Raw genomic sequence first — 19,668 nt, forward strand, 5'->3', positions numbered from 1 at the left:
CGATAAGTATTAGCATCCCTACAAAATATAAACTCATCGGGAACCCGTGCATTTGCCATCTCTTCAAGTTCCTCTTGGTTTCTTGGGAAATAACCGACACGTTCACCGAGCCTGTCATGCACACTGAGCCTGCCCCCAGCCGATCATGGACTGACGTCCTTTCTCTAATCGGCCCATTAAACCGTCGATCATTGTTCTGATATTGCCGATTTGGTCGATCATTCCGATTATAACCATTGCACTCAAGACAATCTCTAACAGTCGGTAATTTGATATTTTGTTCCCAACAATGGATGAAGAATGGGCAATTCCAATGATCTTTGTGCCGATTCCACTCTTGTCGGCGTCTTTCCTCTTCTCGGCGACGATCTTCTTGCTGGCGACGGTACCGATCTTCACGCTGTTGCCATGTTTCTCGATGCCGCCTATGAGTGATCACAATGCCGGATCGAGGAGGCCTCCCTGAGCTGCTACCCTCCTGAATCAAGCCTTTGCCTTTGGTGTCATCGGCAGTGATCTGGTGCTGAGGATCTACCGATGCGCTCTTCTCAGCTCCTTCTAAAGTTAAAACTTTAGTTTTTCCCTTAGCATCCAGCATATTTGTGGGGAAAGGGTGTTGATCAATCTTCATTGGCTTTTGAGCTTTGGAGCTATCAAATTTAATCCTCCCAAACTCTATAGCCAATTGTAGCTGTTGTCTGAACACCTTGCATTCATTTGTACTATGAGACGTTGCATTATGCCACTTGCAATACTTGATCTTCTTCAACTCTTCTGCCGATGGAATCACATGGTTGGGTGACAATTTAATTTGCCCCTCGTGAAGCAGAAAGTCAAATATCCTATCGGCTTTTATGATGTCAAACGCAAACTTTTCTGGCTCTTTATGGCTGAAAGGACAAGACATCGGCTTTTTGTTCTTCACCCATTCTGCCAAACCGATGACTGGTTCTTCATCAGAATCTAAGCTCGTTACCTCATCAACAAATGACACTTTTTTGTTCCAAGCTTTCCTAGCTTCAAAAGCCTTGATATCTTGATCAGAAATCCTCTGCACCAAATGACTTAGACTTTCAAACTCTTGAGACGCATACTTGTCTTTGATATGTGGCAACAATCCCTAGAAACCCAAATCGGCTAGCTGCCGATCATCCAGAACCAGACTATAGCACTTGTTCTTGACATCCCGTAACCTTTGTACAAAACTTTCAACCGATTCATCATTGCGTTGCCTCAACCTGACTAAATCGGTAATCTTTTTCTCAAGAACTCCAAAAAAGAAGTATTTATGAAACTGCTTCTCTAAATCGGCCCAAGTAATTACTGAGTTTGGAGGTAATGAAATAAACCAAGTGAAGGCCGATCTGGATAAAGATGATGAGAATAAACGAACTCTTAACTCATCTCTGTTAGCAGCTTCTCCACACTGGATGATGAACCTATTAACATGTTCCATGGTCGATGTGTCATCTTGTCTAGAGAATTTGGTGAAGTCTGGCACCTTGTACCGATTTGGAAGTGGGATTAAATCATATGCAGGAGAGTATGGTGTCTGATAAAAGTAAGTATTGACTGGGTTTTATCCCAAACTGATCCCCCATTACTTCAGCTATCTTATCGGCCCAATATGCATCAGCATCCTGCCGATGTGCGGGTTGTGGATCTGGCACCTGCTGATAAGCTTCCACGTATCTCTGATGTGCACGATCTCCAGGGAACATAGGATTAGCCACAGCCTGTTGGCCACCGACCTGCTGAGCGAGATTCATCGGCTGATTGACTGGTCCTTGGTTTTGAAAACCATGCTGCATCTGTCCTTGCTGGAATCCCGTAGCCTGATGATTCTGCTGACCCATTTGTGGAAAGACAAACTGCCCTGTCAATCTATTATTAACATTCATCGGTGCAGACCCTACCGATGGCTGATAGTTGGGTGTCATCATTGGGTTGACAAACCCCGTCTGAGTCATAAACCTTTGATGCGTCGATAGTGGATCCACCGATGCGTTGGGCATCTAGAATGTCGGCATCTGAAAGTTTCTAGTAAGAGGCCTCACAATAGTAGTTGTGGAATATTGAGGATTTTGAATCATCGTCGATACTGGAGGTGCCGATGTCATAGGAGCTTTGCCTGTCACATCAGCCACTTGAGATATTCCAGAACTATTTGCAAAAAAATTTGGAGGCATACCATATCCCCACGAATTAGGAGGAACTTGACAATTCTGGAACACAGACCCTGACATTGCTGATGTCGATAGATCTGTGTTGAGTTGAACTCGTCCTTCTGATGTTAACGGATTGGACCTCATCGGTGTAGATTGCTCATTAGTCATCCCTAATGTGCTAGGAGGAGAAGTAGCTTTTGTACCCGCAATGGCTGGAGGAGCCGATGGAGCTGTAACCGATGATGAACCTGGCTGATGATAGGCCGGACCCATGTATAATGGTGGTGCTTGTCCTTCTTTAAAAGTTCTAGCCACAACGTTGAAAACAGTATTGGACAGCATACTGGACTGATTGATCAAAGCACGATTAATAGCATTGTCAACCATATCTTGCAATTTACCAGGATTGGCTTCAAAAGTGATCTGCCGGGGCATCGACAGGTCTGGCTTCTAGATTACTTCACCGCTCCTGTTGACACTAAAGGATTTCAAGCAGAGCTGCTTGTATTCTTCCATAGCTCTTGCCATAGCCTGCTTCTGTTCATCTCTGAGATCAGCCTCGGTTACAGCAATGATGTTCTCCGTGTCGAAATCAGTGTTAGACATGTTGATCTTGATGATAGATCTGTCCCACTGGGCGTGCCAAAAGATGTGTTGGTGCAAAAGTAGATCTGCAAACACAAAGGGCTAATACCCGATTCAATGTTAAGGCGTGCCAGCCGATTTGACCTTACAACCGACAAAGGTGATAACTCGAATACTTTGGTCCCGACAACAGCGATACGCCCGGATGCCACAGCCAAGAGTGATTCATGGCGGAACTTGAGAACTCGCCGAGTTTACTCGATGAATTCCTAAGAACTCGTAAGTAAAAAGAAAATATGCAAGTTGGACGAAGTCGTCGAAAAGTAGATGCTGGAATAGATGTAAAAACTTTGTGTTTGGTTGATTGTGATTGTCCTTCTTACATCGCTACCAGGTCTATAGGTACGACTAGGATTCTAATTCCAAACTAAACAGAATCCATATACAAAAAAAACTCTAATAACTATGGAAATCATTAATTTATCTATCCTAGGTTATTGGCACACTACCACCATTTTCCCGACGATTCCTACGCCCTCCTCCACTATCATCGGCACGTCATCCTCCATCGGCATCGGCAACTATTAACATCAGCCATCGACACAGATCAATCATTATACCTGGACTTGGTCATATTCTGCTACTTTATCATCGGCATCATAACCCATCGGTAACTCCTCTGTCAACCAGTCATTACTTTTTCACCTGCCGATCCACGTTTCATTAACTTCCCAGATACGTGTCCAAAAATGGTGTCAACAGATTCCTAGGCTCCTTAGCCTATGCAATCACCCCATTGTTGTCACAGTGTAGATTCAATGAGCTCGACGCATTCGGAAACACACCAAGCTCAATGAGGATCCTCCTCATCCAAACACTTTCCTTCTCCGATTCAGAAGCTGCGATGTACTCGGCCTCTATTGTAGAATCGGTCACTGTCGCCTGCTTGGAACTTTTCCAGCTTACTGCACCACCATTTATCGTGAACACAAAACCTGATTGAGATTGTGAATCATATGTGTCAGTTTGGAAGCTAGCATCAGTGTACCCATTTACAACGAGCTCCTCCTCACCTCCATAGATTAGGAACACATCTTTAGTCCTTCTCAAGTACTTAAGAATATTTTTAATAAGTGTCCAGTGACTTTCACCTAGATTATTCTGGTACCTGCTCACAACACTTAGAGCATATGAGACATCTGGGCGAGTACATATCATGGCAATCATGATGGAACCAATTGTCGAAGCGTATGGAACCTTACTCATGTGTTTGCGCTCTTCATCTGATGAAGGACACTAATTATCGCTAAAATGCATACCATGTGACATAGGCAAGAACCTTCTTTTATATTGTTCCATGTTGAAGCGTTTCAACACCTTGTCTATGTATGTATCTTGGCTTAATCCTATTAGCCTTTTGGACCTATCTCTATAGATCTTAATGCCCAAAATGTATGTTGCTTCTCCTAAATCCTTCATAGAAAAACTATTATTCAGTGAAGTCTTTACTAATTGCAACATTGGAATGTCATTCCCAATCAATAATATGTCATCCACATATAAGATTAGAAATACAACTGCGCTCCCACTTTCCTTCTTGTAAACACAAGGTTCTTCTTCATTCTGACGAAAGCCAAATCCTTTGACCACTTCATCAAAACGAATATTCCAACTCTGAGATGCTTGCTTTAATCCACAAATGGATTTCTTAAGCTTGCATATTTTTCTAGCATTATTAGGATCAATAAAACCTTCGAGTTGTATCATATACACGTCCTCTTCCAAATTTTCATTTAGAAAGGCTAGTTTAACATCCATCTGCCATATCTCATAATCAAAATATGCAGCAATTGCTAGAATGATCTGGATAGATTTTAAGCATCGCTACTGGCAAGAAAGTCTCATCGTAGTCAATTCCTTGAACTTTCCTAAAACCCTTTGTGACAAGTTGAGCTTTATAGACGTGAACATTTCCATCCATATCATTTTTCTTTTTATAGATCCATTTGCACTCTATGGGTCTAACCCCATCAGGCGGATCAACCAAGTTCCAAACTTGATTGTTTTCTGTGGAATCTATCTCAGATCTCATGACACTTTGTCATTTCTAGGAATCTGGGTCCATCATTACTTCTGCATAATTTGATTATAATGATGTCTTTCTAAAGCAAGGTTTGTTACTAAAGGCTATAACCAGATTCTAGGTATTGATTATAATGATGTCTTTCTCCAATTAAGCATAGTTCTATTCGCACTTTGATTAGTATTGTTGCCATGCCTGATTATGAACTTGAGCAACTTGATGTTAAAACTGCATTCTTACGCGAGAAGTTGGAAGAAGACATTTATATGAACTAATCTGAAGGTTTTGTTATTCCTGGAAAAGAAACCTTGTGCACAGACTAAAGAATTCTCTTTATAGTTTGAAGTAATCTCCTAGGTAATGGTACAAGAGGTTTAACTCATTTATGCTCTCTCATGATTATGATAGTTGTTTTTATTTGAAGCTTGTTAATGGCTCTGTTAGTTATTTGCTTCTTTACATTGATGATATGTTGATTGTTACAAAAGATAAATAAAAAATAGCTAAACTAAAAACACAATTGAGTAAAGAATTTGAGATGAAGAAGTTAGGTGCAGCTAAGAAAAATCTTGGTGTGAAAATTACTAGAGATAGAAAATATGGTAAATTATACCTCAGTCGACGAGGTTATATTGAAAAGGTACTTTGTCGCTTTAGTACGCATAATGCAAAAACAGTGAGTACTCCATTAGCTACACATTTCAGATTATCCTCAGATTTATGTCCAGAGTCATATGACGAAATTGAGTACACATCTAGAGTTCTATATTCTAGTGCAGTTAGTTCTCTTATATATGTCATAGTTTGTTCTTGTCCTGATTTATCCCATGCATTGAGTGTTGTCAATAGATTCATGGTTAATCTTGGTAAGGAGCATTGGAGGACTGTTAAGTGGATTTTCAGATATTTGCGAGGTACTTCTAATGCTTGTTTGCAATTTAAAAAATCTAGAGATGGGCTTTTTGGTTATAAATTGATTCTGATTATGCTGGTGATCTTCTCTCACAGGTTATGTTTTCACCATTAGTGGTTGTGTTGTTAGCTAGAAAAGTAAGTTTGCAGGCTAATGTTGCTCTGTCTACTATAGAAGCTGAATATGTGGCTATTTCTGAAGCTTGTAAAGAAACTATTTAGTTGAGAGGTTTATATTTTGAACTTTGCGAGGTTACCTTGTGCACTACTATACATTGTGATAGCCAGAGTGCTATTTGTCTGACTAAGAATCAGATGTTTTATAAAAGGACCAAGCACATTGATGTGAGATATTATTTTAATCGAGGTGTCATTGTTGAAAGTGATGTTAAGGTATGAAAAATTAAACTCATGGTAATCCCATTGATATGTTGACAAAGCTAGTTCCTAGAGCTAAGTTTGACTTATGCTTAGGCTTAGTTGGTATTAACTTTTGATTGATGATACTTCATTTGCTACAAGATGGAATTTATCTCAAGGTGGAGTTTGTTTGGATATCATCGGAATTCTAATGTGAGTCTTATCGGGATGCTTTGAGGGCATGCAGTTTCAGGTTATATTATTAGCGGTTTTATTTTCGTATTTGACTACGATCAATCCGTCCTATAAATATATTTTTTTAAGTTATAGGAGAAGAGTTAAGACGACTCAATATATTTCTTGCATTTTGTAAACTCTCATCATAATATGAACATCGCCGATCGGGTCTCTAGTTTTTCCCGCAAAGGGTTTTCCACGTAAAATCTGTGTGTCGTGTTCAATCTTTATTTGCATTATTTGCTAACATTTGATGGTAATTTCTTGCTATTTTCCTGATTTTCATCCGCTTGTACTTTGCTCCTAGGGTGCTGTCCATAATGATGCGACATCTGTTCATCACAATATCGTGGCATTGCGTATGTCATCAAGGGCCTTGGGGTTAAATACGTTATTCTAAGAGCGGTCCATAAGCAGCTTGGTGGTCAGCTTCTTGGTCTTAATCCGGTGCCGCATACTAGCTCGTAAGGTTTTAAATAGCGGACTAAGGTGTTTAGCGGTTTATGTCTAAAACAGCTAATAGCGGAGCTAAATCGGGCTATAGCAGGATATAGCGGCTAAATTGTACATGAACACAAATAGCGGTATCCTGCCTCAAAAAGCTATAGCGGGCTGTAGCAGCAGCAATAGCGGGAGATTTAAAACTGCCTTGTAGTAGGGAATTATTGTTCACGGTGATATTGAAGCAGTTCCACACGTCGAGGGGCTCAAGGTGAGGGCACTTGTCAAGGACGGCCGTGAGTCCTTTCCTGGTGAGATCATTTCTGTAGAGCTCAAGCGAGCGCAGCACGCGCACTGCTGAAATCACCATGGCTTCATCCTTGTCACTGGGATCCAAAGTAATTGATGTTAGTTGATCTTCTTTTTCAGATGGGCTTAAAAACCTTTTGGGCCTTGTTCTCGCGTCCTAATCGGGGGCGCCTAACCTTATATGGTTAGTTGGCCCCCGTCGCACAGCGTTATAAAGGAAGGTGGTGCTGGGGCTCACAGTACGAGCTTCACCGTGTAGCCATTGTCCCCACCGACATCCTAACTCTAATCCGATCCGAGAGGGGCGCTGCCAGCGATAGGACGCACCACCGATGCCAGCAACACCACCTTAATGTTCGCGCTGTCACCGAGGAACATCCCCAACGTGGATCCGATGGCTTCACCAGCGAACGACGCCACCGGAAACTCCAGCGGATCTACAGCTCCGGTTCCCAGCGACGGTCTAATCTATTTCTTATTTTCGTTCTCCTATTTGCAGTAGATCTTGTTTAGAGAATATGATGTACACTTTAATTCATGATTAAATAGAAGAAATATTCCTGAATCCTGTGCATTGCGAATCCTAACAATTGAGACAGGTAGAACATTCACTCGTAGGGTTGCCTGGCTCATCAAAGTCGTCTCATCTTCCATCCCAGCTGTTATTCATGAGCAGCTTCTTTGTCTTGATCCTGGCTTGCATCTTGGGGTCACGTGGATATTGTAGCAGTTGAGTATGTCGAGCGACTTGATGTGAAGGCATGCAGTTGTCGAGGATCGCCGCAAGCCCTTGGTTGCTGAGACTGTGTGTGGTGACCTGCACGAAACGTAGCCCCTGCATTTTGGCGATCGCCATGGCTTCCCCATCTGCTATGTAGTGATAACCATATAGTGGGTATCACAAATTTTCAAGTACTTTAGGCGTGGGCACTCCCTTGGCAATAAGCTCGAACACTGCTACGTGTTCCACACCCCGACACATTGAAAGATGGAGCTCCTCGAGCAGAGGGAATCCCTTTATGGCCTGCATAAATCCTTGATCCGAAACTTGGCGAGGAGGATCAGCCGCATTAGCAATGGCGTCGTGCAAGTGCTCCCTCTGTCCAAAAATCGGGATCGTTTGAGTGAGTTTTTTTCAAAAATCAAGATCGTTTTATGCAGTAGGTGACCAATCTAACGCTATGCATGCGCTACTGCAGTCGTGCATGTGATCGCTCCATGGTGAGTTTGTAAGGCCTCATTTAGTTCACCCCAGAGCTTTTTTTTTACAACAAGCAAGATATATTTGTTAACCGCAGCAAGAAGCTGCTAAAATAGAGACAGAGTTGATGTCTACACTGAGTAGAGCCTGAAACAGAGAACAAATAGGTCCACAATAGGGCCTAGTACAATTACAATCTTGGGTTGTAAGAGGGATGTTTTGGGCCTGTTTAGCCAAAGCATCTGCTGTTGTGTTTTGTCTTCTACTAATCCTGAAGAGTTGGGCCTGAAGGATGGCTGTGATGTTGGAGTAAGCTTGCGTAAATGGTTTGATTCTCCACTGGGGAGGGTTTTCTTGTCGCTCCTGATGGAGGAAGTGCACGTTGATGGGAATCTAAAAGGAAGTTGTAGGAATGAATTTGAAGAGCATTGACGATGGTTGCTCCAAGGGTGAGTGCTGCCGCTTCACCCATGAGAACAGATCGGCAATTGTGCAGTTGTGCCTTCACTTAGATGGCTTGAGGGGGCTGAACCTGAAAATTGAGAATAAAATTGCCTAGGTCTGCATTGTTAGTGTTTATGTTCTGATTATCTGGTACCACAGCAACATCAACATAGCATCTTGAGCATTGGAGGCTTGCAGGGTAGGGGCAGAAGTATAGGGGTGCTTCTTGGTTTTGATTGGATTCCTGCAAAACCGAGACTTGAATACTGGAGGTTGAGCGAAATGGGTCGATGGCTGTGGAGGGTTGTGCTCATGGTGAGTCATATAGGCTTGTACTGCTTGGTGCACCTGAAGCGGCGTCCATTCCTTCCTGTTAAAATGGTAATCATTCCTGGCTTTCCAAATGAACCAGAAAATATAAAGGATTTTGCAGAGTAAAGGTTCCTGTGTATTATCAGTGATGATGAGAGCCATGGTGGATTGGACACCATCTAATTCTGGAGCGAAATTGGATGTGTTAATGGAGGGATTAGCTGTGAGCCATACCTGCCTAGGTAGAATACAATGGAAGAATAGATGGGAATCATTTTCAATCATGTTGCATTTGTCACATTTGTTGTTACCTATGGGAGAGAATCTGGTGGCTCTGTCAGCTGTGGCTAGGGCTCTTTGCATAAGTCTCCAAGTGAAAGTTTTAATGATGGGAGGAATAGTATTGCATTTCCAAACCCTGCATAGAATTGCGTTAGCCTGGGGAGTAATACTTCTGGCACCTGTAGAAGGAATTTGCACAGTGTTAATGGCAGAGAGATGTTTGAAAATAGCTTTGGTGGACCCCATTCCATCTTTGGCAGGAGTCCATCTGAGAATGTCATTGGCAGCACTATGAACAGCAGGAGTATTTATGATGTGTTGAACAACTTGATTGTCAAAAGTATTTGTGAGGAGGGGAATGTTCCATTGGCGAGTGTCGGGGTACCAGAGTTCATTTACAGTACTGGGAAGTGGTGTCGTTGTGACCGGGAGGAGGAGATGATCATGGATGGAGTCCCAAATGTCACACCATGGGGAGGACCAAATAGAGTTGTTGCCTCGATGGAGTTGAAGTTGCACACTGTCTGAGAGGTCCTGTTTTACCTGTAGGATAGAAGACCAAAAGGCCAATCTAGTGCCAGTATTAGTAGAATTTCAGAAAGAAGAGTTAGGGTAATATTTAGCTTTGATTACTTCGGTTAAGAAAGGGTTTTTATTTGTTGCTAGGGTATAAGCTGTGTGCATTATGAGACTTTTGTTAACAAGATGAAGATCTCTTATGCCTAGACCTCCATTTTGTCGGGATTGACAGATATCTTCCCAGGATCTAAAGTGAATAGGGTTAGTAGCATTCTCCTCCTGTATTCCTGATTGTTCGCAGAAATCATAAAGAGCAGTGTGGATTGTCTGGGCCTCCTGCAGGTTAGCCTTCCCACAAATGATTAAGTCATCTTCAAAGAGAAGAGAGTGGATTGGGGGGCATCCTTGGCCCAAAGATATACCTATAAGTCTGGAGTTCTGCAGGTGATGTTGAAGAGAAATTGATAATTCATTAATAGCAACAACAAAAAGGTATGGTGATAGAGGACAACCCTGTCTCATACCTCTGGTGATTGAGAAACCTGCAGTGGGTTCACCATTAAGAACAATGGATAGAGTAGCAGTGGAGATACATTGGTAGATGAGGTTTATAAAAGGGGCAGGAAGCTGAAGTCTGGTTAGAGCCGCCGCGATGAAGTCCCACTTTAACCTGTCAAAAGCCTTAGCAAGATCTATTTTAAGGAGAAAAGCTTGATTAGCCTAGGACTTAAGAGTGAATGAATGAATTATTTCATGTGCAATAATAATGTTGGTGCAAATATGTCTATTTTGAATAAAAGCCATTTGAGAATGGTGAATGTTGTGAGGGAGATGGGGCTTTAGCCTATCTGCCAGAGTTTTAGAAATGATTTTGTAGGCAACATTGCAAAGACTAATGGGTCTGTAATCTTGGGGGATAGCAGGTTGCAGTTTTTTGGGGATAAGCACTAAGAATGTTTGGTTGATTTCCGGGTGCATGAAAGCTTCAGTGTAGAACTTAGTTACTAGATTAAGAATATCAGGGCCAATCCAAGGCCAAGTAGATTTGTAGAAGGCTGCATTGAGCCCGTTCGGCCCCGGGGAGGCATTACTTCGCATACTTTTGATTATGGTGTGAAGTTCCTGCATGGTAGGGATCGAGTTGGTGAAAGTGAGATCGGAGTGGTTAATCTGAGCTTGATAAGTAGAAGCATTTGAAGAAGCGGCTGCTGCAGTGCTTTGGTGAGATGTTTGAGTATGAGTATAACTGTTAGCATGGATCTGTCCTGTATAAGACTGAGTGGAAGTATTATTAACAACAAAAATATCGTGAAAATAGTTGAGTAAAGTAGTTTGTAATTGATCTTGAGTAGTAGAAGGTGTACCATCCGGGTTTTGTAAGAAAGTAATTCTGTCCTTTCTGGGTCTTTTGATAATAGCTTGATGGAAAAAAGTGGTGTTTCTGTCACCATGCTTGGCCCAATCCTTTTTGGCTCTTTGGAGGTGGAACTGTTCATCTTTGTGAAGGAGTTGCTGATGTTGTTGGGAGAGACGAGCCTGCAAGTTATAATCTTGGAGCGTAGGGTGCTGCGCGGGCGCGGCGCCAGGAGCGGCACACCTTGTCGGCCCCCAACATGATTTGCATGTGGACGAGTCTGTGAAGGATGCAGGAGAGTAGCTCCCGTCGCAGCCCCGCGCTCAGTCTAATTTAGTGGCTGTTCGATTACGGGCAATAAAGTTCATTGTTTATCACATTAAATGTTTGGACATATATATGACGAAACTAAAAACATGACTACAAAGGAATTTGGGAGACGAATCATTTTAGTTTATGATTGGACACTAATTACCAAATAAAACGAAAATACTATAGTACCTATTAAACTTTAATAACTTTGACCAAACACCCCGTTAGGATGATGTTTCCGCATCCAGCCTCGTTTCCGTTTCTTGTCCGGCCGCTTGGTCTTTCTTTCTTTTTCCCGCACCTGTAGATGTTTCGTGAGTCATGTTTTACTCAAGTAAATCAGAGAAGGTAAACGTCTGGTTTCCTAATTAGAGAAGGTAATAAATCAGTTCTTCTATGGTTAGAACCGTAATTAAAGGGGGTAAATCGGACTACCCATACAACAGGTTTTGCAGCCAATCGCAGAAAAAAAATTAAAAAAAAAGGTTTTGCAGCTGTGCGAGACTCTGCCACCAAAACGGCTACATCATAACAGCAGTATCAGTTTTAATACAAAGTGGCTCATTCAGAGTTGAGTACTAGGAGAGACGAAACACCTGCCATTTGAACATCTTTGACTGAATCCACAATGAAACACAAGGAGTCAAAAAGCAATGGTATACATATTAATATAGCACAAAGGGAATGCCCATTTTCTGGTCTCTGCAAATCTGCGCTGCTTATACAACTTGTGTACCTCTCTTTAGAGGAAAAGGGCTCTCATGGCAAAACAAACAAAGTTATAGCTTCACAAATCAGGCCCATCCACTTGGACAACCTGGTGGATGGTGATGGTCAAACAAACCGTATCAAGCAAAGAGCCGCCTTCTCCGCCTGCCTGCCACCTTCATCTCCGGGCCGTCAGCAGACTCCCCATGCACCACCTCGTCCACCAGCTCCTTGAATATCGACCTTTCGATCTCCAGCACCATCCCTGGGAACTCCTTGCTGAAGCTCGACCATCCCTGCAGCCTCTGCAGGATCTCTGCATCAGGTATCACGCTGCCTTCCTTCTGCCAGATAGATGATCGCTCCATGTCCAGGTCTTCGATTCCTGAAGATATGAGCTTCAGCAGTTGCTGCCCGCTAGGAGTCTTAGACGGTGGATCCTTCGCTCTGGTGTAGGAACTGACCGAATAAACTGCAGTTTCCTTCTCAAACTTCTGAAGCAGAAGCTCATTCACAGTGTCAAACAACAGCTTCCGGTGCGCTCTCTTGGGATCAGATTTTGCGCCGCTTCTGCTCTGATGGATGCTATCAGGTATACTGGCCCATCCTGCCTTTCTTTGCTCCAACACGTGGAACAAGTCCGGGTTGATTGGGTAACCAGAAGAGTGGAGCTGGAGACCTGCCTGTCCTGAACCTAGGTCTTTCATCAGAAGACCCGAGGCCAGCAGTATCTCAGACACATAGCGGTGGTCTGGGCTTTCTGTCTCACACAAGAAAGCAATATGGTCAACCGGAGGTGCATCCTCATCCTTGTTCACGCTAAGCTGCTGGAGCTTCTCAAGCAAGCTCGCAACATTAGCAAGTTTATTGTTCTTGGACTGCATAGCGACCTCTGTTGGCTTTCTATCAGAAGGTTTCCAGGGTGCCTCTAATGTTTGGCGCTCATCATCTGCAGGTTTCAGGGAGCAATGCTTAAGTCAATGTCTGGGTGACAAAAATTTCAGTAAACAAGCATGCACGCTAGTTAATCATTCTAGCACATCTCAGTTTACAAACAACAAGTGAATTTAGCAAAGAGCTCAAACATTCTCCTACAAATTTTCACTTAGGGGGTCTCTAATGTTGCTGTCGTGTAAATTTCACTCACTGTTGTCAAATTTGCAAATCTATTATAATAACCTATGCAATACTTGAGAATTTGAATTCACACTGCACAAACTGATTTATTTACACATCCGTGATGATTCCATGAGAATTTATACACTAGTAGTAGAATTAATAATTTGTGTCCACCAAGCAAGATGGTGCAGTATCACTGAAAATTTACACTGCCAAGAATTTAATAACTGATGCAATGTGCAGTATATTGTGCTTCAAACACACAGAAAACCATGTTGATGTAAAGGATATAGCACAATATTGATTTGGTAGGTGCAAACTGCAAAATAAAGTTGTTTTTTCTTCTGTTGCCACTCTCATCCTTTCCATCTAGAGGACTTGTAAAGGTTGTAGTAGTTGCTGCTTATGCAACATTACACTAGAAGCATGTATCACAAAACCCATGTGATACTTGCTTACTGTGCCCGGAAACACTGCCACCTACGAATTTTGGCATCAAATTGTGCACAATAATTTACAGTGGAAACAGTATAAGAATTGGGGCTGTACAGAATGGAGTACACATAAAAACTCAGTTCAAATGTTGCTACGACAGTGCAATGACCAACTAGAATGGACAAATGGTAAATTGAAACATTAAAGAAGTGAAACAAAGAATCATATGTGGTTCCGGTTGCTATGGTTAACAAACAAAATTTTGGAGAAATTGTAAAAAGATTATCGTACCAACAGCAAGTGAATTTGGAGTCCTGCTGGTAGGGAATAAATCCTCCTGATCAAATGAAGAGTCCAACACAGAAACTGGACTGGGTCGTTCCGAAATAGCAGCCAAAGGGTCTACAGATGGCACGTCCTTGCTTGCATCATATGAGATTTTCTAAAGAAAAGACACAAACCATAAAAATGAGAAATGCAGTATCGTGTGTCAAATGATTTAATTTGTCATTCTTGTTTCCTGACCCAACTACAAGTAGCCTTGGAGAGAGGTTTATAGAAGACCAAAACCAGCTACTATTTCCATTACATATTTATTATTTTCTTCATATTAGTTAAGCATCGAAAATAAAAATTTTCATCTTAAAATTAGTGAAAGCTTTAGAAAGAAGACATAATTGCAAGGAAATTCTTTACCACTTTTTGTGGGTTCCTTCCAGATGGAGTTCCAATGCCTTGCTCAAAGTTAGAAACATTAACTTCTGCAGATCTGTCATTGCTTATAATATCCAGCTCTGAAGCAACACTTATATTGCCATTTGACTTTGTGGACATATCATTGCCATGCTGATTCAGGCTCCTTGTCCTGTTGTTCAATCCATTGGGCATGCCATCATCACCTTCTTGTGGACGCACAAGTTTCCTTCTGAATTTGCTTCGGGGTGACACTGTTTCTGAATTATTCCTATCTCCAGATTGCCTTTGGATTTTGTTATACTCAGCGGAAGGAATAGGTGGTCTAGCCCTCCGCTCTGAATCAAGTTTTCGCTGTAGTAACCTTGGGCTAGTGGAATTTTTATTCTTTTGCATACTTATGCTACCGTCTCTTGGCAGCTGCTGTCTTCTGGATGAGCTCTCAGTAACCAGCAGTGAACTAGATTTTTGGTTGTTGCTGCTATCGTCATTCCTTCCATATGATCTCCTGTCATAAGAAACAAGGGGTTGAGAAGTAGGCACCTTTTGACTAAATTTCGCATGTTGCTCTTTAGCTGTTCTATTGATCATTGAAGCTTTCCTTCTATCAGTGCTATTGCTTGTTTGCAGCTGTGTGGGATCAGATGGACCCCCTAATGGGAAGACAGAAGAATCCACTTCGCTGAAAAGGTTTGCAGATTTTGAAGGTTTCATGATCACAATAGGCGATTTGAAAGAGCTTTCCGCGTTGTTCTCTTCAGGCATCCACATGTTGTTGGTGTTAGTGTTCAGTCTCATGTTCACACCGGCTACCTCTTGGCCATCATGGTTTCCATCATATAACTTTGGCATAGATGCTTCTTCCCGTTTCTTGTTTTCCAATAGTCCTTTTGCTTGCATGGAATCCAAAATCTGTTTAAGCGCTCTAAGGTCCTTGTTCGATTGTTGAAAATCAAGATCCTTGAGCCGCTTCTCTATGTCACTGAAGACTGATGCAGCAGGTTGTTCTCTTGCATGGGCTCCTTTTGATCCCTTTGGCAGTCTTCGAGGAAGGACAATCCTTTCTTGTTGCTTCCATGGTGCAGTTTCAACAGGAAACTTTGAGTTGGGTAAATTTCTTGCAGTTGAATCATGATTTCTTTGTTGTCGAAGAGCATGCTCATCGTGGGATGAGATGCTCGAGGGGTTAAACATTGCATCTTGCTTGCTCTCTTGAACGGTTTTCCATGCATGTGATGATGCTGTACTTTGATTATGCTCAGGCAACTCTTCCAAACCCATAAGCTTTGCAACAACGCTAGGAAGCCGCTTGCAGGCAGGCTGTTCCTGTTGGGTCTCGATAGCTGCATTGGACCCAGTAACAGTGTTGCTGCTTCTATCTGCAGAACGTGGGTTTGATCTAGAGTCAATTTCACGATTCCAAAGGTGACCTTCCTTGATGTCCAGTGACAACCTTGGTACCTCCCTCAGTTTTGATGCTGCTTCCTTCCCATCGTATGAGAACCGAGGAGCATCATATGAAAGTCTTGCATGATGGGCAGATTCGGGAGGAGTCCATGAAGCTTCCCTGAGCTTAGCTAGCACTCGAAGCGATTCGTTGATATCCACGAGACCCTTGCTTTTTCCTTGTGTACTGTCATGGGGAGGCCCATTCAATTGCCTAGGTTGATCTCCACAGTTGGATGGGTGATCTTTTACTTCTTCTTCAGTGCAAATTCTCACTGACAATTCACGGCTATCCTTATAGATTGAATCCTTCACAAGATTTCTTATACCAAGAGTTGGCAGGCTGGATTGAACTATGGGCATGTTCTTGGACTTGGTAGGCGCATCATCAGGATAGTCTAGTCCATTGTCACTGTCAAAAGAACTTTTGAGCTTCGGCGAGCTCTTGAACGGCCTCTCTGGAAATAGCATTCGGTCAGTGGATGATAGGTCTTGTTGTGTTGACCTGTTGCCATCAAGTGACGAGAATGACGAAGAGGGTGATGACGAATATGAGGTTTGAGACAGTTCTGTTGCTGGTGCTCTTTGGCTGTCAGCCCATGTTTTACTCGAGTTCTTCTCCTGGATGCAGTTTGCAGTAACTCAAGTCAGGATTGGGTGTCAGTAAAAAACATGTATAACTACTCTAGTGCAGATAGAAATTCAGAAACTTACCAGAACAATCTGGGGTGAATATCTTGTGCACTCTCCCCCTTTGCTTGGGCTGCTGGATAGTGCATGGCCTGCTGCAAGAAGTGAAATCATTGTCAATGCTGAACCAAGCAAAAGAAGAACATGCCTTTCTTATAGCAAAAAGGGGAAAGGACAACATTGCAAAATGAGAAGCAAACCAGGGAAATTCTTGCAATAGTTTTGTCACATGATGATATAGAGTAAAAGAAAAGTGACAGTTCCTTTTGATTCAATGGACTGCGTGTCCAAGCCTTCTCCCTTTCAGTCAGGGACATTTTTCTTATCTAAAGGAAGGTTCCAAAATTGCAAGGACTGGTTTTTGTCGGTGGCTGATTTGGAGATAGTTAATGGGGCTGTGAAAGGACGGTTCTTGGTGTATCATCAGCAAGCACCAACTTTTCGTCCAAAAAAAAGAGGCGGGTCATCATCATACAACCAACCAACACCTTGGCTGGAAAAAGTGGTAACTCATCAATTACCGGCAGCACCTAGCAGCAATTCATTGCATGTTGAGTGGAATTAACACACAACTCTGGACTGGAGCATGCATCTGCAGGGACTTAAATCTGCGGAGCACTTGGGTACAGGCTTGTTTTCCATACTAAAATCACAAATACAAACTGATCTAATCTGTGTTTTTAAAAAGCTGAGTTTTTTGTTGGGCACATCCCAAGTAAAAGATCACAAGGCAAAGAGATGGGGGTAGAAATAGACGGCATAGATCACGGCTGGAAGCACGCAAAAGTAGAATGGCATGCGAAGGCTACACAAACAGGCGTACAGGGGATCTCCAACCTTGCAAGAGAAAAGAAGAGAAGAGAAGAGAAAACAGAGCAAGGAAACGAACCTGTTGCTGTTGGGGGAGGAAGGAGCCTCTTGTGGGAAGAGGCGAGAGGGTGGCGGCGGTCGAAGGCCTGCAAGATCCCAGTGACGCAGCCCACCTGGCGGTGGAGGTCCGGGCGCCTGTCCTCCGCGAACGCCCCCAAGCCCAGGTACTTGGCCGGCATCCTCCGGCGTTCGGCTCCCCTTCCCCTCTCGTGGAAAGAGGAGGCACAAGGGAATCCGGAAATGCAGGAGGCTCCCTCCTTTGCAGCAGGTCAGGAAGAAGATGATATCATCTGTAGCCGTCCAGCCGCATTCCCCGGAGGAGTTTCGGGGACCTCACCGGAGCGAGAGGGAACGCGCCCGGGAGGGAGAGATGGCCGTGCTCGTGCCTCCCTGACGGTGAGCATCAACCAAAGCCACCGGGGAAGACCGCTGCTGCCTTTCACTCTCAGTCACTGTCCAGCTCCAGCCCTCCAGGTTCCAGCTAGCAGCAGGATTTCCGGTGCCCTCCTCCTCTCCTTCCGTGTCTTGTTCCTATGGCGTATGGCCGGGACCCGGTAAGGAAGTGGAGACTTGCGACTTGTGTGAGGAAGATTACGGAATGAGTGTTGCCTTCCTTTTTCTAATCTACTCTAATCTCTAAAATATGGCAAAAGATGGAGGCTTTAACCATGGAGATTAAAGTGAGGTGGCAAGTCAAATAATGCTCCTGATAGCTGCAGTTACAGAAGGAAGAGTGGTACTACTACTCCTCCTCCTCTCAACCTCAAGGTGAAGGAGAGAGCGAGAGAGAGAGAGAGGTGGGGCGTGGCGTGGCCGCGTGGGGTGGGGGAAGACTTGGGCCTCGTTTAGTTCCGAAAAATTTTGGGAAATGGACACCGTAGCATTTTCGTTTTTATTTAACAAATATTGTCTAATCATGGAGTAACTAGGCTCAAAAGATTCGTCTCGTCAATTTCGACCAAACTGTGCAATTAGTTTTTATTTTCGTCTATATTTAATACTCCATGCATGCGTCTAAAGATTCGATGTGACGGGGAATCTGAAAAATTTTGCAAAATTTTCTAGGAAGTAAACAAGGCCTTGAGAGACAAAATATGGTTGGATTGCACGGCCATGGCCTACTCCTGTGCTTGCTGGGACCAGACCAGCCGAGCCATTGCAGCAGCACCCCATGTGCCCCATCTCTCTCCCTCCCTCTGCGCGTGTACCTGTACACCCCCACCGATTTGGCATCTGGTGGCGACAACTGTGAAGGCGGCAACCAAAGATCTGTGAGTGAAGAAAAATCCTGGTGTTCCTGGTTGCTGGGCTCAGTAAAAGCTAACTAACGATGGGATTTCGCTGTTTGGATTACCGTGCTGTTTCCATTTGATGAGAGCCTACACTGCACTGCATTATCTAGTAATTTTGGTTTAGGGCCTATTTAGAACGGAGATGAAAATTTTTTTGATGTCACATCGAATGTGTCGGAAGAATATCAGGAGGGGTTTTAGAAACTAATAAAAAAACAAATTACATAGCTCATTTGGGAACTGCAAAATAAATCTATTAAGCATAATTAATCTGTCATTACTACATGTGGGTTACTGTAGTACTTAAGACTAATCATGGACTAACTAGCCTTAAAAGATTCGTCTCGCGATTTTCAACCAAACTGTGTAATTAGTTTATTTTTTTTATCTACATTTAATGTTCCATACATGTGTCCAAAGATTCGATGGGATGGGTGAAAAAATTTTGGGTGGGGACTAAATAGGGCCTTAGGCCTTGTTTAGTTCCGAAAAGTGAAAAAATTTCGGTACTGTAGCACTTTTCGTTTGTTTGTAACAAATGTTATCCAATTATGAACTAAATAGGATCAAAAGATTCATCTCGTGATTTACAGCTAAACTACGTAATTAGTTTTGTTTTCGTCTATATTTAATGTTTCGTGCATGTGCCACAAGATTCGATGTGACGGGAAATCTTAAAAACTTTTTGGTTTTCAGGGTGAACTAAACCCTTGTTTAGTTCGCAAAATTTTGGGTTTTTGGCTACTGTAGCACTTTCGTTTTTATTTGACAAATATTATCCAATCACGGAGTAACTAGGCTCAAAAGATTTATCTCACAAATTTCAGTTAAACTGTGTAATTAGTTTTTATTTTTATCTTTATTTAATGCTCCATGCATGCGACCAAAGATTCGAT

General features: G+C 42.8%; 1 protein-coding gene across 2 annotated transcripts; it reads right to left on the reverse strand.

The window, feature by feature from the left end:
• On the reverse strand, nucleotides 12,027–18,223 carry LOC8063864 (protein LONGIFOLIA 1). Of its 2 annotated transcripts, none has more exons than XM_002461991.2 (5): nucleotides 17,500–18,223; nucleotides 16,635–16,705; nucleotides 14,478–16,541; nucleotides 14,073–14,223; nucleotides 12,027–13,176 (listed from the first exon to the last, which is right to left on the reverse strand). In XM_002461991.2, exons 1-5 carry the CDS (start codon nucleotides 17,657–17,659, stop codon nucleotides 12,368–12,370), a joined length of 3,255 nt encoding a protein of 1,084 aa, XP_002462036.1. In that variant the 5' UTR covers nucleotides 17,660–18,223; the 3' UTR covers nucleotides 12,027–12,367. The 2 variants fall into 2 exon arrangements, with proteins under 2 accessions (XP_002462036.1, XP_021309575.1); XM_021453900.1 differs by having other exon boundaries at nucleotides 12,117–13,176; nucleotides 16,635–16,702; nucleotides 17,500–17,659.

This window comes from Sorghum bicolor, chromosome 2 (assembly GCF_000003195.3).
Source record: "Sorghum bicolor cultivar BTx623 chromosome 2, Sorghum_bicolor_NCBIv3, whole genome shotgun sequence".
Taxonomy (NCBI): domain Eukaryota; kingdom Viridiplantae; phylum Streptophyta; class Magnoliopsida; order Poales; family Poaceae; genus Sorghum; species Sorghum bicolor.